The 16,033-nt window shown below is 49.3% G+C and overlaps 1 protein-coding gene across 2 annotated transcripts in view; it reads right to left on the bottom strand.

The window, feature by feature from the left end:
- Window positions 1-16,033, bottom strand: part of LOC105482028 (dihydropyrimidinase like 2) — a 146,178-nt gene that overhangs the window by 15,695 nt on the left and 114,450 nt on the right. For both annotated transcript variants that reach the window (XM_011741887.3, XM_011741888.2), the window contains exons 5-8: window positions 15,554-15,615; window positions 14,936-15,016; window positions 14,293-14,361; window positions 7,506-7,626 (exon numbers count right to left, since the gene is read on the bottom strand). In XM_011741887.3, the coding sequence (XP_011740189.1) occupies window positions 7,506-7,626; window positions 14,293-14,361; window positions 14,936-15,016; window positions 15,554-15,615 (333 nt within the window). The remainder of the gene's footprint in view (window positions 1-7,505; window positions 7,627-14,292; window positions 14,362-14,935; window positions 15,017-15,553; window positions 15,616-16,033) is intronic.

Consider the following 16,033-nt stretch of genomic DNA (forward strand, 5'->3'; position numbering starts at 1 on the left):
ATAAAATATTCCAAAGGAGCTCTTCTGCATTCAAGTACTTAAAAGAAAATCCTCCTCACCGAAGCCTCAGATGCTCTTCACTACTGGAAGCTGATCTCCTCCTTCAACATTGTCCAAAACACAACTCGGGTATCACACCCTCCATCTGAGAATCCCATCCTCCCCTCCAGTCATTACCCAGTTCTAAATTTTTGACTTTCCACCTGATTGAGACATCTTGAAGATCATTTACCTGCCTGCATATAGTCGGCACTCCATAAACGTGTGTTAAATTGATTAAATGGTCTAATATGTTATTAATTAAAGGCATCTAAGCTGGAATTTGATCCCAGGTCAGCTGAATTCATCTCTCACTGGCTCCCCCCAGCATAGGGCTAACTCGCACCCCACAACAATGCAGCAAAGCTTCTCTACTTCCCCAAACACAGGCCCTCAAGGGCAAACACACCGCAGTCAGGAATGTGTTTTCCTTCCTCTCCACAGCCTTTCTGAAGGCCTTATCACTTGATGATACACCACAACACCCTCTCTGTCGGCCACTCTGAGAGCTGGCTCTGCACAGCTGCCCCCTCCTGCCTCAGGAATTTCACAAAGGACTCGCTGTTCAGCCGGGGAGTGCTGGAGGCCACAGCAGGCAGCTCACTCCAGGTCACCAGCAACCACGCCCCCACCCCCAGCAGGAGGGAGGACTCCAAACCCAGGGAAACCTCCAGAAGGAAGCCCTGAGGAAGAAAAGGGCCAGTGCTAGGTGCTCGGAAGGCCTAGGAGGGTCCCCTTGGCTCCTGGCCTGCTCAAAGCCTCCCATGTAGGAGCTGGTGCAAAGAGCTATCAGGGTGGCTGCATGAACCACTCCGGTTCATCCCAAAGTGGAAAAACAACACATAATAAGAAGGCCTTGGCCGCTGCCAAAGACCTTTATAAAATGCAAATGGCTGGGCAGGACCCAGCAGCAGTCATCAGTTCTCAAAGGATCTCTCTAGCTCCCTGCTTTTGGTTCAAGCATCAAACAGATCTGGTTAAGCAAAACTCTCCTGACCCAGCCAGGCCTGGAGGTCCCACTGGCCACAGTCCATCTAAGCACAAAGGTGAGAGCTGTGTAAGTCACAAGAAAACAAGGGATGCGCGGCCCTAAAGGCTTCCTGCTTTTGTCCACATGAAGAAGTTCATGAGAGCAGAGGCACTTGGTGATAAAGAATGGCTGGATGGTCTCTGAAAATCCCTGGACACACATAAACATTTTCCTGAGTTTCCTGTAACTTGCCGACGCTCATCCTCTCCCTGTGCCTGCTCCTCAGCCCTGCCTCTGGAAACTTGAGTACAAGGAGGGGCTGGTTCTTGGAAAGTGGCCTGAATACCATGGGGGTGAATGCTGCTGACCACAGGCTTATCTCTCCCTGCGAAACACGACTCAGCTTGGGGTGGGGAGCTGCTCTATGAGGAGCTGGATTCCCCTTCTCTCTGTGCACAGGAATATGTACCTCACTTCAAGAGAATGAACTTGGCCTTCAGCCTCGAGAAAACCCAAAACAAGGTCTGAGCTTTCAATGTCACTGCTGAGCAGAACCTGCCTCCTTAGACAAAGGCCAAGTGGACTTTTGGGCCAGAGCCAAGCAAAGATAGGGACATTCAGGGGCAGGGTTATGGATGCTAGGGGAGGGACAGAGCCAACCTGTGGCTCATTTCTACTTTGCTCTGTTCAAATTCCCTCAGGGATTCAGAGGTCCTTGCTGTCTTTTGGGCTTTCTTTCTTTCTTAGCCCAGAATTGGGACAAGAGTTTAGCCATCGTGTACAAGGCCTCTACCTCCACAAGAGTATGATCTATACATGGAGTCTCTGCCTCCCATCCCCGGTGGTCTGGAACCCCCAACCCAGGGCTCCCCTCCTGGGTCTATAAACATTCATAGCAGCGAGCTGTGGATGCACTTCCGGAGCTCAGCTAGGCCACAGACACCCTTGAACTGCACGCCAGAAATAATTACCACTAATAATAATAAACCACGGAACAGGCTTAATTGGCCCTTCTGCACTTCTCTAAACACACTGCTGATGCTTTCTTGGCACCCGTTAGACCTTCGTGATTTTCTTCTTCAGGGAAAGTCTAAACTGAAGGATGTGACCAAGCCAGCCTCTGGCAGGCTCTCTAGTAAGGCCAAGAACTGCAGGGTATGGGAGCTAGTGCTCATTTGCAACCAGTCTGGGGCCCGTGTGCATTCATGAAGAATAAACGCAAGGCTGGGGTTTAAAACTGCTTGACAGCTCCCAGCTCTGGCGGTCACTTCCCATGGACAAGAAGCAGGAGAACAAATCCAAAGTGGGAACTGTGGAAAACCAGTATCTGTAGCTCAATATGCAGCCACTAAAGCAGAGTGAAAACCAACTGGGATGGACAGACAGACAGGCAGACAGTTACACACGCTCTCATCATTCTCCTTCGCCTTTGCAAGAATTCATGCCAGACCCTAACAAACAGCCTGGGGCCTGTGCTGTCAGGTTTTCATAGCAAGAGTGGTTCTAGAGGAACATCATCTTAAAAATGAGTTTTCTGAATGGGTTCTGAGGTTTCTGAAATTCGTTCTCAAATCTGATTGGATTTAAAGGCACTAATGAGTCTACTTCCAGTAGTAAAAACAGGAGAGTACAGGGTATGATGGGACAATAGAGATACAGAAAATATTATTAAATACTCACAAAGGCTTATAAGAGGGAAGGTTCTAGGTGACTGTGTAGCCGATACCTTAAACATTTTTGTCAAATTAACAAGTATAACGAGAGTGGTCGGTTGCTCCTAATTGTACTAAACAAAGTGGGCGGTAAAAGAAGAATGAATTCAGGGATTCAAATTCCCAGCTCAAGCACCACATGAACGAATCAAAAGTTTCTGTGTCTGCCCGTATGTCTCACACATGCAGAGCTGAGAGGGCTGAAAATCAGAAGTAGGATCTCATCCTGCCAGTGTCTGAATTACAACGCAAACTGAATTCCCAACCTTGCAGAGCATCTGCTGTTAAAGTGAGGGCACAAACTGGGAAGGAATTCTGCCTTTGGACCCCAATGCCAACATCAGCTCTTCCCTGGGTCTCCAGTCTGTGGCCTGATCTACAGATTTCAGACTTGCCATCCCCATAATCGTGTGAGTTGATTCCTTAAACATAATTCTTTAAAATAAATCTTCCCCCTTTCTCTACTGTACTCTCTCCTCTCTCAGCCCCCTTTTCTGTTCGAGATTGCAACATCAAGCATAAGCTTAACTAAGGACTCATCCCCAAGTGGAGGTGGTCCTCACAGGCCCCATGACCATGTGCTTCTCATAATGCCTGAGTCACTCCTATAGACCCGCAGGACATAAGAGGTCTTATCTCAAATTGAGGTTCCCAGGGTTTAATGTCCTGAATGTTTCTGTGCCCAGGTTACGGGGGTGGGGTGAGGAGGAGGATGGAAAAGAATATCCACCAGATGAGGTCATCAGGCACTGCCCACAGACCACCACTCACACATGGAAGGCATCAGCAGTCATGCTGGATCTCACACATGGACAAAATGTGGTCAGAGGGAGAGGGAGCCCATTCTAGAGGAGAAATCCCCACAGGGAGCCCTCCATGGAAAGAGAGGTGGCCAGGGGCCTGGAATCATGGTTTCTAATTCCCACGGGCTGCATGATCTAGGGCAAGATTTTCAATTTCTGCATTTCTACTTCTCTTCCATGAAATGAGCCTATTAAGTTGGTCTAAGTTCTTTTCAAGAGTGAAAATGCCCCCAGGTCATCTGGTCCTGGCTCTGTGTTCACTGCCTCAGCTGCCAAATTGGGTTGATGACACGCCATCCTGGGGAGCGGCTCAGAGCGGCTGATGGAAGCAGCGTGTCTCTCAGGCAAGGCAGGACACAGTGGTGCTGGCTCAAGCAGGCACGTGAAAACAGTTCTCATTCGTTTCATCTCATATCCTCATTTCCCTGAACTTCTCTCATCTCAGATTCTGGACCAGCAGGTCTCTGGCTGGGGAGGTTCATGTGGATCACTAAGACAAGGAGACATTACTACTCCTCCCAGGCAGGATTATCATTTTTCACCAAAGCTCACATTTGTAGAAAAATTTCAAGTCTGCTTACGCAGCCTGACCCCTCTGAGACTCCCTTCTGGGCTCAACCCCTCCTGACTTGTACCCCTTTTGTAGCCCTGACCACCTCCCAACGTGACTTTCCGCTCAACGTCCTACCCCTGCAAGTGGAAGAGCTAAATGTGGTTGGGACAATTTCTTGTTCCTGGAACACAGGGCCTGAAATATCACATCATGAAACATTGAATGAATTCAGAATTTCTCCATTCACAGAGGAAGAAATGGAACATCAGAAAGGGGGCTGTGGCAGTGCTCACACTCGCCTCAGAGGGCCAGAAAAACCCACCTGAAGTGGACTAACAATTCTGAGCAGAAAACCCTTGCCCAGGGTTAGCAGCCATCTGTGCTCTGCTTTCCTCGCAAGCTCAAGGTTAGACCAGACCCTTCATCCTGTAGTCACAATAACTGGTCACGCTTCTTGTCTCCATTTTTACCTGCAATATCTCATGTACACATCATCATCACCCTGTGAGATGAGTCATGGTTACTATCCTCCCCGTGCGGATGGCGAAAAGACATGTGGAAATGAGAAGGAAGCACCCAGCGTCACGTGGCTGGTGTACAGTGAAGTTGGGGTTTGATCCAAGAATGAATACTGAGCCTGGAGAGCAAACAATTAATACTCCCTTACAGAGCTTTCCTTCTTGGTCATTTGGGAATCCTTGTGTGTCCATTACCCGTATCTCTGCTGGGTGTCAGGCCACCGTTTCAATCAGGATTCTTAAGGAACCAAGCCCCAACACACACAGGCCACAAGCATCACCATATTAAAATAATCTCAAAGCATGAAGGGAAGTCAGTCAAACATTAACACGGATATTTGTGGCCTGAAGTTAGATGCCTGACAGTCAAGCCCCAATTCCACTATTCATGAGCTCTGAGCTTCAGTTTACTCAGCTGCAAAATAAAACAAAATATAAAAATTCCTGCCAGGGCTGCCTCCCAAAGTTGCTAGGAAGTTCCAGCAAGATGGGAAAAAGCCTAAGAGCCTAGGAAGTTAGCTAGGACTTCTCATTCCTGCTCATTAGCACCTGAATGCACTGGAAATTCCTTTCTGGCAGCTCAGGTTTGTCTAAAGCTCAGGCTTTCAGGGATTAATGAGTAAGAGTTTGAATGCAAACACCATCCTGGGAACCACTGGACTCTCACTCAGAAGGCTCTGGAAGGGAACAAACTAAAGTCCCCTCCCACTGCTCACCCCATAAGACACACAGGATGTCAAGGTTATAAAGACAACAGGGGTGCCCTGTTGCAGTGGCTCATGTCTGTAATCCCAGTATTTTGGGAGGCCGAGGTGGGTGGATCACCTGAGGTCAGGAGCTCCAGACCAGCCTGGCCAACATGGTGAAACCCCGTCTCTACTAAAAATATAAAAATTAGACAGGCGTGGTAATGGGGGCCTGTAATCCCAGCTACTAAGGAGGCTGAGGCGGGAGAATCGCTTGATTCCAGGAGGCGGAGATTGCAGTGAGCTGAGATGGCACCACTGCACTCCAGCCTGGGTGAAAGAGACTCCATCTCAAAAGCAAAATTAAAAATTAAAATAAAACAGGGGGTTACCGGGCACTGAGTTGGGGTGCTAGGTCCAAACGGGGCACTGCAACAACACACTGCAGCTCTGCAACTCCACGTGACAAGAACCGTGAAGGACAGAGAGGAGGAGGCCTGCGGCAGGGACGGCCGACGACTCCACCTCCCCGACTGAAGTCTGGAACAGGCAGGACCCCACTCTCTTCTCATCTGGACAGGTACGTGTTTGAATATGGAGTCAACTTTAGACAAGGCCTCTATCCAAAATCATGTTGAAATGTTAGCCTAACTCAAGTATCATCATCATCTAGGTAGAGCGCAAGTGGTAAAATACAGAAAATAAGCCGTCTCATTCTCTCCCCCTTTCAGACACTATGCCACCCACCCCCACACGACGTGGGGGCAGCGGTGCTGTGGCTGGCCTTCTGCACAGAGGCTGATCCCCACAAACGCACTGCCTTCTTGCAAACGCGTGTCAGGGTGACCCAGGGCCACCGATTCCATCGTCATCCACAATATCTCCTAGAAAACAACTCAAAGCTCATTCTCAGTAAGTTACATTATTTTAGGTGAATGCTTTCTTATTTCTAAAAGGCAATTCCTTCAAGGTGCCAGGAGAAGACACAAAGGCGGCAACCATTTGATGTGCAGCCTAAGGACAGAGGCCCCAGGAGCACTCCAAAGAACGAGGGCCAGGAGTCGCTGGGTCCGTCTGGAAGTCATCATCTCTGGGACAAGATGACTCAGTCATCATTGAGTAATTTGTTCCAGGGCTTGCAGCAAGTCACCCGCCAGTGAAAAAACTCCCACAGCCCACCTTGATCCATGTGGATCACATAATACAGAGAAGTAGAAACCAAGCCATAGAGGTCAAATGGCTACCTTTCTAACACGGAAAGAAAGACACACAGAGAGAATGACAGAGGGACTGAGAAAGAGTCAGATGAAAGATAAAATGAAACAGAAATCAGGAAAGGAGGGAAGAGAAGTGGAGACACAGAGATGGAGAGATCCCAATAGGCAAAGGGGAAGAGGGGACATAAAAGGGAGAAAGGAAGGAAGGAAGAAGGGGACCCTTTTATAATGTTCATTTCAGATCAGCCTAAGATCCACCATCAAAATGAATGACATGCCCTCAGGCTTTCTGTACGAGGAGAGAACTCCCAAGCATAAAAGACGCAGTGTGATTATCGAAATTCATGCAGTCAGCAGCGGGTGACAACAGGGCTGAGATGCATTCATAATGCATGAGGTGCCTCAGGGGGCGTCCTCTAGAGGAAGCACTGGAAGCTGTACTTAATCAGTTCGTTTCCAGGACCCTTCTCAATGGACACCCTAGTAATACCAGAGACCCAGCCTCAGCTCGGAATGCATCAAAAGAGTTTATCACGCACCAAAACATCTGGATGTGATAGTGTCTGGGGCAAAATGCATCCCCACACCCCACAAAGCTGCCTTACATACCCCGGCAGAAACCACTCCCAGCTTTGGAGGGGAGGTGCATGATGCGACCAAGGATTGTGGGGTGGATGGAAACTGACGTCATCTGTGTATATGCCTAGTTTATTTCAACCACATCAAAGTAAGTCCAGCTCTTCCACGGGGGCTGGGGGACATGTGCCTGCCCACCCCGCCTTGGCGTGCACACGGCTTTAAATAGATACTAACAAGGCCGCAGCAGTGGCGCAGAGGAGGAAACTGGAGATCCTGCCTTGCCCGGCTGTAATTAGGTTAATGCCGGAACATGGTGCAAGTGGCCCACTTGGCATGAGGGTCTGGAAAAGGAGCCCTCCCCAGTGAAGAGCCCCCCTCCCCTCCAAACCTGCCTGCCTGCCATCAGCCAGTACAGCCACAGCACTCACCCTTCTTCCGTGCCTGGGCGATGACCTCGGCAGAGCTTTTGCTCATCACCTTGGTGATATACAGGGGGCAGTTGGTCTGGTTGGCGATGGTGATGGCACGATTCACGGCTTCGGCCTCGACCTGCAAAACAGCAGCAGAGCATGAGAATGTGGCTCAGCCCACCTCACGAGCCCCTACCTTTATCCTCCACCCCAGAGAGAGGCTAGGATGAAAGCAAGGCTGCTGAGTCTCCAAGGTCCTACCCCAGGGGACAATTCGGAGAAGTGTGACTTGCCTTGTGTCTCTAACATTGGTTTGGTTGAACTAATTCCCTCCTGTGGCTGGGCACATTGGCTCATGCCTGTAATCCCAGCACTTTGGGAGGCCGAGGCAGGTGGATTACCTGAGGTCAGGAGTTCAAGACTAGCCTGGTCAACATGGCGAAACCCAGTATCTACTAAAAATACAAAAAAAAAAAAAAAAAAGCTGGGCATGGCAGCAGGTGCCTGTAATCCCAGCTACTTGTGAGTATAAGGCAGGAGGAATCACTTGAACCCAGCAGGCAGAGGTGGCAGTAAGCCAAGATTGTACCACCGTACTCCAACCTGGGCAACAAAGTGAAACTCCATCTCAAAAAAAAAAAAAAAAAAAGAAAGAAAAAGAAAAGAAAACTTGCTTCTGACCCTTCTCCAGGTGCAGGCAGCAAGCTTGTGACATCAGCACTGGCCCAGAGTCTGTAAGAAATGCAGATTCTCTGGCTCTGCCCTGGACCAGAGACTCACAGGCTAGAAACTCTGAGGGTGAGACCCAGCAATGTGGGTTATTTTCACACTTACTAACGTTTGAGAACCGCCACACACAGACACTGATTGCTCTCAATTCCATATATTCATTCTGCTCCCAGGATCTTGAGTCAAGATATTCAGTGATGTGGAGTTCGTGCTGGGCTCCCATTAAATGCTCATGAACGAGTTCAGCATCACCCACAAAACAATGCAGCCTCACAGGGCTCCGGGAACGGAGCAGGCCCCGTTTGTCTATACCAATGGACTCCTGTGTGTGAAGCACAAACGTGGCCAGCCACAGCCTGGTACGATCTTCAGTACAATATTGGAGAACTGCTTGAGTAAATAATCTGGCGCTTTAAATTGGATGTTCCAGTCGGCGTGATGGCTCACACCTGTAATCCCAGCACTTTGGGAGGTCAACACAGGTGGATTACCTGAGGTCAGGAGTTCGAGACCAGCCTGACCAACATGGTGAAACTCCGTCTCTACTAAAAATTAAGAAAAATTAGCCAGGTGTGGTGGCATGTGCCTGTAATTCCAGCTACTCAGGAGGCTGAGGCAGGAGAATCGCTTGAACCCAGGAGATGGAGGTTGCAGTCAGCCGAGATGGCGCCACTGCACTCCAGCCTGGGCGACAGTGAGACTTTGTCTCATAAATTAATAAATAAATAAATAAATAAATAAATAAATCGGATGTTCAGATGAATTATATTTCAAATCCCACATGACGACTGTGGAATACCTGATCAGGCAAGACTCCCTGTATCAAGTTCTATCCTACAGAGGAATCACCAATCGGCAAGGGAAGGAGCTGGTAAAATTGTGGACTGCAGACCTCAGAACATCACTGGCTCCCTCTCTAAATCCCGGCAAAAGGGCTCTGGCTTGAACTCTTGGAGGGGAGGGGCTGGGGCTTACTCACGGCTTAGTATCTTCCATGCCCCGCCCCCAATAGCTCCCAGTGTCCTGCCTGGTATAAAGCAGGTGCTCAAAAATGTTTGCTAAGCAAATAAATGACTTCGTTTTATGCTCATGGTATTTCAATCTAGGCTGCTCCACAGAACGCTGTTATTTTTCACAAGAAATAACTGAGCCCCTGTAACCGAATTGGCTACCTTGTCTCCACTGGAGCTTGGCCAAAAGATTAAGCTCTGTCATTGCATTAAGTGGTAATCTAATTTAGCAGAGCTGAGACAACTTCATTCACATTTGGCCTTTCAGGCATCAACTATGTGAAAAGGGATGTCTAGAAATCCAGAGTCCAAGCAAAGGCTCTTGAAAAAGCTCATTAAACACCCAAATGTTTTTCATTCCTGAGACAGCTGAAGGACAAGCCCTCTCTCTCCACTTACAAGAGAGATGCCTGTGGCACAGCAGCACCGGGCGGGGGCAGGGACATCCTGCATGGGTGTGAAGTGTGACATGGACTCCACTAAAACCCTCAGCACCTCCCAGAGATACAGGTGACTACTCCGTTTATTGTCCCAATATGGGGTTTCGCCATGTTGCCCCGGTTGGTCTTGAACTCCTGGGCTCAAGGGATCCTCCCACCTCGGCCTCCCAGAGTGCTGGGGGACAGATACGAGCCACTATGCCTATCTTCTGATTTTAATGATGAGGCAACTCAGAGAGGGGAATGACCTGTCCAGGGACACACAGCAGTGTCAGAACATCTGTCATTCTGCAAGGCATGCTGGAAAGTGCCCATCCCTGTGAAGGGTTCTTCATTATCCTCATTTCCAAGTCCCCACTCTCTTCCCAGACATCAGTCCTACAGCTCAGAGCTGCTGTCAAATTCTATCTCTACACTCACTTTCTGTCTACTTCTTTCTCCCTGCCTTGTCCACAGTCCCTTCAGAAAGGATCCCTGTTTTATTTGTTTTGCATCCCCACAATGCCAGGCACTGCCCGGCTCAGCATGCAGGCTCAGTCGCCACTCCTCTCAGCCACAGACAGCTCAGTTCCAGATGTCCGCACTCTCTAGTGTCCTTTCCAATCCTCTGGGTTGAAAACAAGGGAACATCCTACGGGGTGGTCTCACATGGTGGGTTGGGAAGAAAAGCCTAGTGGGCTAGGAACATGTTTGGAAAGTTCAAATCCAAGTGAGCCATCATGCTAGTGATGGATAGGTCACCAAACGGCAGAGAAGTTACACTGGGGTGTGTTTCATTCCATCAGTGGCACCTCCCCAAGTAGACTGGGAAGCTCAAATTCACGCAAAATCATTCCATACTGTATTCTCTTTATCACCCACACAGGGTTTAACACACAACAGATCCCTCTTGACAAACTCACCATGAGAGGAGACGTCAGCTGGCAAGTGCCTATGGGCTTGAGTTCTAATCCTGCTCTGCCACCATTCACCATTTAAAACCCTCTGTGTCCCTCTCCTCGCCTCACTGGGCTGTCACATGGGTAAAACGACTCAGGGCCTGGCATACAAGAGGGGCCTCTAAATCAGCTGAAAAACTGCCTCCCATACTGGTGAATCCCCGGGTCTGCCAGCCCTCAAGGAGACTCCGTAATCAGTTGCTGGGGATTCTGAAGTTCTCAGTGCAAAGGCTGCCAGGCCTAATCGTGTAAAAATGGTTTCAATTTCTCTGGTCGAAATAGCAATGATATGGTTTGGCTCTGTGTCCCCACCCAAATCTCATCTCAAATTGTAATCCACACATGTTGAGGGAAGGACCTGATGGGAGGCGACTGGATCATGGGGAAGGTTCCCCCACACTGTTCTCATTGATAATGAGTGAGTTCTCATGAGATCTGATGGTTTAAAAGTGGCAGTTTGCCCTCTGCTCGCTCTGTCTCTCGCCACCACGTAAGACGGACCTGCACCTTTCACCATGGTTGTAAGTTTCCTGAGGCCTCCCCAGCCATGCAGAACTGTCAGTCAATTCAATCTCTTTTCTTTATAAATTACCCAATCTCACGTATTTCTTTACAGCAGTATGAAAATGGATGAATACAAGCAACCAGAATAACAGTTCTCTGAGAGCTTTATTCCTCTTCAGTAAAGCCAGGGCCCTGTGTTCTCTGCAGAAAGCAGGAGAAAGAAGGAATGCAAGCCCCTCGGAAGGCTCTAAACTTAGACAAGAGTGAGGGTCCCGGCAGGAGTATCATGTGGCATTTGCAGAAGTGGCATTTGCTTTTCTCAGAAGACATCTTCTCACCTCCTTGTACAGCTGGTACATGGCAGGCGGAGGGACTGGCTCCCAGTCACCAAACGGGAAGAAACCAGGAGGAAACTTTCTAAAAAAGCCCAGGCCCAGGTGTGGCTTTAAGCTGAGTGTGTGTACACTGCGGGAGGGGTTGAGGTAGCAGGCAGGACACTGCACTTTCTAGCTCTCTGCTTTGATAACTGGGCAGTCACTTAACTTCATGCTTCCGGAGTGCCCTCATATAAAGACAGATAACCAAGGAGCCCACCACAGCACAGCTCTGGTACCACCACACATGGGGAGTAGAATGTAGTAAATGGTGCTCGCTAGAGAGAGCCGTGCAGCCTGCATGACTGGCATCCCCCGGAGTTGTGCAAAGGAGATGCTGTTGTACCTCCTGCACAGGACAGTTACAAAACTGAAATGTGGGCCATGAACACAGTGCCCAGCACACGTGAGCACTAAATGAAGGCAGCTTTGAACAGGGCTCACATGAGAACTGTGTCAGCCCTCCGCCTCTCCTGGACTCTGTGCATGTCCAAGGCCCGATCCCAAGACTGTTTCAGGGCTGAAGAAAGGACCAATTCCAGGGAGGTCAGGGCCGAGGGCGACCATGGTTTATGCTGCCATGGTTTAAACCACCCGACCGGTGGATCCTGGGGAATGGCGAAGGCAGTCACAGAAGCCGGCCCAGAGGGAGAAGTGAAGCCACAGAAAGGAACCCTTGAGGTGTCTGCAAAAGTGGGATGGTGCCTGCATAGGTGTGTGCAAGCATACATGTGCATGTGTATGTGAAAATGTGTGTGTACACCTGTGCGTGTCTGTGCTTGCACATGTGTATATGTGTATGTGAAAATATGTGGGTACAACACATATGTGCATGTCTGTGCCTGTGCACATGTGCGTATGCTAAAATGTATCTATGTGTGTACACGCGCATGTCTGTGCCTATGGACGTGTATGTATATGTGTGTGAATGTGAGTGTGTGCACGTGTATGTGTGCCTGTGCACGTATATCTGTGTGCACACAAATGTGCATAAAATCAATCTCAGGCATGTTTATCGTCGGCTGATGTTAGCTTGCTCTCGCCTGCAAGCTGTCCCCTGGAATCACTGTCCACCAGCCACGGTCTCAGCATGGGGCTTCCCTCGGCTGACACAGTTGCCTGCCTGTCTCCCTCATCCTCGGGCCAGTGCCAGGCCACCCTTTCAGCTTTTAGCACGCATGAGAAGGTTGACAGCTACAAAAGGGCCTGCATCCCTGGCCTGGAGCAGGGATGTGCAATCCTGAAAATGTCATGGCTTCCGTCCTATCATCTGGGGAGAGGAAAATGTCCTCAGGGCCTCAAATGGTACTAAAGGTGTCTTGGAGTGTGCAGTTATGTGTATCTGCCTCTGTGTGTGTGTCTATGTGTCTGTGTATGTCTATGTGTCTGTGTCTGTGTGTGTCTATGTGTCTGTATGTCTATGTGTATGTGTATGTATATGTGTAGGTGTCTGTGTGTGTCTAGGTGTCTGTGTGTCTATGTGTCTGTGTGTGTGTCTATGTGTATGCATGTGTGTCTATGTCTCTTGTGTGTCTACCTGTCTGTGTGTGCCTATGTCTGTGTGTCTACGTGCATATATGCATGCAGCAAAAAGGACAAAACAAAGCGGGGACCCTCACTGTGTGCAAAGCATTCCGAGTGGCTCCCGCTCTCCTCTTTCTGCCTATCTTGATTCCTTTCTCCCCTTCTAGCCTCATCCCTTCCCCTCAAGTCTGAAAGGATCCCAACCCCCCATGCTCGTGCACCCAAGGCAGTGCACAGATGGTGCCTTCGCTTCCAAGCCCTCCTGAATCCACTTCCTCATCACGGGGACTGGCTCTCCTCCCAACCTGGTACCAACAAGACCACATCCCGAACTCGGGGTGGTGGCGTGGTGCTGCCACTCAGCGACTCAGTGGCCACAGCCCTGCAGGGAGCTCTTGCTAAGCTCCTCCCTCCCGGGCTTCTAGAGCCTCCTCACTGTCAGCTTCCACTCAGGCCCTTGGTGATCTGACCCCCCTGCTCTGCGCCAGTCCCTTTTCTGCCACTTCCTCCCATAAAGGGGAAAGCCTGGTGGTTCCCTGGAGATTCCCCCATTGCATGACTTCACTCAAAGCTGCGGGCTGCTCCCTAGTCAGGGCCCCTAGAGCCCGACATCCAGTCTGTCATTAAGGAGCCAACTTCTGAAAAGCATTTCACAGCCACCAATTCTAACTGATGAACACAGGTTCTCCGTCACCTAAGACACGCTCACCCTCCCTTGGAACTCACACACCTCACCAAGACAGTGAGTTTCCACCTTTGAGCCAGCACAGGCCCCTGCTGTGAACCTTCCCTCCACAAATTTAAAAGATTCTGTCTACCAAACTCTGCGTATCATGTGATAGCCTGTGCAGGGTTACCTTTGGAAAAATTTACAATTCCCCATATGCCTTCTAGGCATTTAGAAGAGCTTTTCCATCCTTCCAACTATGTTTTGGTGAATTTTGGTAAGATCTTGGAGACCATAAGTTGTGAACCACTAAAATCTAGACTGCAGGATGCCAATGAAGAACTGTTTGTGTCTATACAAGTAAGGGCTTGAAGAATTACAGACAGAAAGAGGAATCTTCTGGCCAAACACTCCACACCACCTTACCCTCAGGAGCAATCTAACACTTCACTTTGCCTAGGTAGACAGACTGACAGACACACATGGGACCCACAGCTTCTCAGAAAGACCACAGTCAGCATCAGAGAAGCCCCCTTGTCAACAGGCAGGAAGCAGGTTCCCTGCGGCTCTGCGCAGTGTCCAAGGGACACAGATTCATGCATTCTGCTTGGCGATTCACCTCCTCGGGTCGGCTCAGCACATGTCCCTCAGGGCCCGTGATGCCCAGATCCAGGATCCTCTGCTGCTCCTGCAATGTTGAGAGAAAGTCAGGCTGTGAGGCAGAGTGGACTACACACAGCTCTAATGGCAGAGACCCAGGCACGCAGTTATCCGGGCAAGACGGAAAATTACCACTGCCGATTGTTCTACCCTCATGCCAAGACCTCATGAAGAGAAGGGTTCGCTGTCCTGTTCCCAGTCCCACCTGAGCAGGATGGATCGATTACAGCCTCCCAAAACCATTCAGCTGTTCCCTGGGATGCTAACGGCTGGTGCATTTGCAGCCCTCAGTCACGGTGTAAAATGCCTGTGTGTGACGTGAGGGTTCCCGTACCCCACCCAAGGCAGCTGCATTACAGCACCGAGAGAAATGGCCTCTCTCTGCAATGGTAACTGACTTAGATGTTCCATGGGACACACGGAGAGGCACGTGTGTCACTGGCATTCACACCATGGGTGAGACTGAGCAGAGCTCCAGCAAGGGAACACCGGGTCCCTCTGCTTTTCCACCCTGGTATTAAGCTACAGGTGTTGCTCTCTTTCTTGAGCCTGCCTCTCAGCCTCCAGGTGATGAAGAAATGATGAAAAAGAAAGTCCTGTACCTCTGCAATGATGTCGCCATTTTCTGCGTGGACTTGGGCTATGGCGCCAATATCCCGGATCACACTCAGTACTTCATAAATCTGAGAGAGAGACGAGGGTGGGATCAGAGACAGGGACTTCTATCTTCCTGTTCACAAGGACAATCATTTCCCTGCCAGCAGCATTTCTGGGGTGAGAAACAGGACACCTAGGCTGATTCTATTAGCCTGGCTTTTTCAACACGACCGAGGGCAATGTTTCTGGCCACATTTGATGAAGAAAGACCCCTCAGAAATTAACAGAGGCAGTACAACTTAGCAGGACGTGGACCAGGAGTGAAAAGCTCTTGGGTGACACCTGGCTCTGCACCAGGTTTGCTAAGGAGGTTCTGAGTGCCACTCTCAGACACGCCGTGCTGGGCAGAGCCTCAGATCCAGGGTGGCGAAGTGGCAGCACTGGGAGCTAGGGCACTGGGTTCATATTCTCTTTCAAGGCTCAATTACATCAGTAACTGCATCCACCAGGCACTTCCCAGGAAGCGAGGAGACATGCATACACTGGAGACTGCTTTCCCAAACAGCCACAGCCCAAAGGTACCAAATGTCAGGGTGCCTCTTCCGAAAAGCCAACTTTCTTACCTGGCAATCTGTTAGCTGGAAGCGATCTTTGAAAGCCATGTACACGAGGAAGGAATTTACCCCTAGTACAGACAAAACAGAGAGGTGGACTTGTGATAGATAAACCAAATAACCAAATAAGGAAATAAGATATATGTATGTGTGTATACACGTGTTTGTGTGCGTGTTTCAGTACAGAGAAAGAGAGAGGAGAGAAATGGAGACAAAGAATGGTAAAGGAAGCAGAGTAACATATAAATAACTGGAGAATGTGAAGATGCACAAGGATGCTTTTTAGTATTCTTTTAGTTTTCCTGTAAGTTTACAAGTATATCAAAATTAAAAGTTGCCAGTATTTGCACATCCATGTTCATAGCAGAATGATGCACAATAGCCAAAAGGTGGAAGCAAAAATCAAGCCTCCATTAACTGATAAATGAATAAACCAGATGTGGTCTATCCATACAATGGAATATTATTCAGCCTTTAAAAAGGAAAGAC

This window comes from Macaca nemestrina, chromosome 8 (genome assembly GCF_043159975.1).
Source record: "Macaca nemestrina isolate mMacNem1 chromosome 8, mMacNem.hap1, whole genome shotgun sequence".
NCBI lineage: Eukaryota > Metazoa > Chordata > Mammalia > Primates > Cercopithecidae > Macaca > Macaca nemestrina.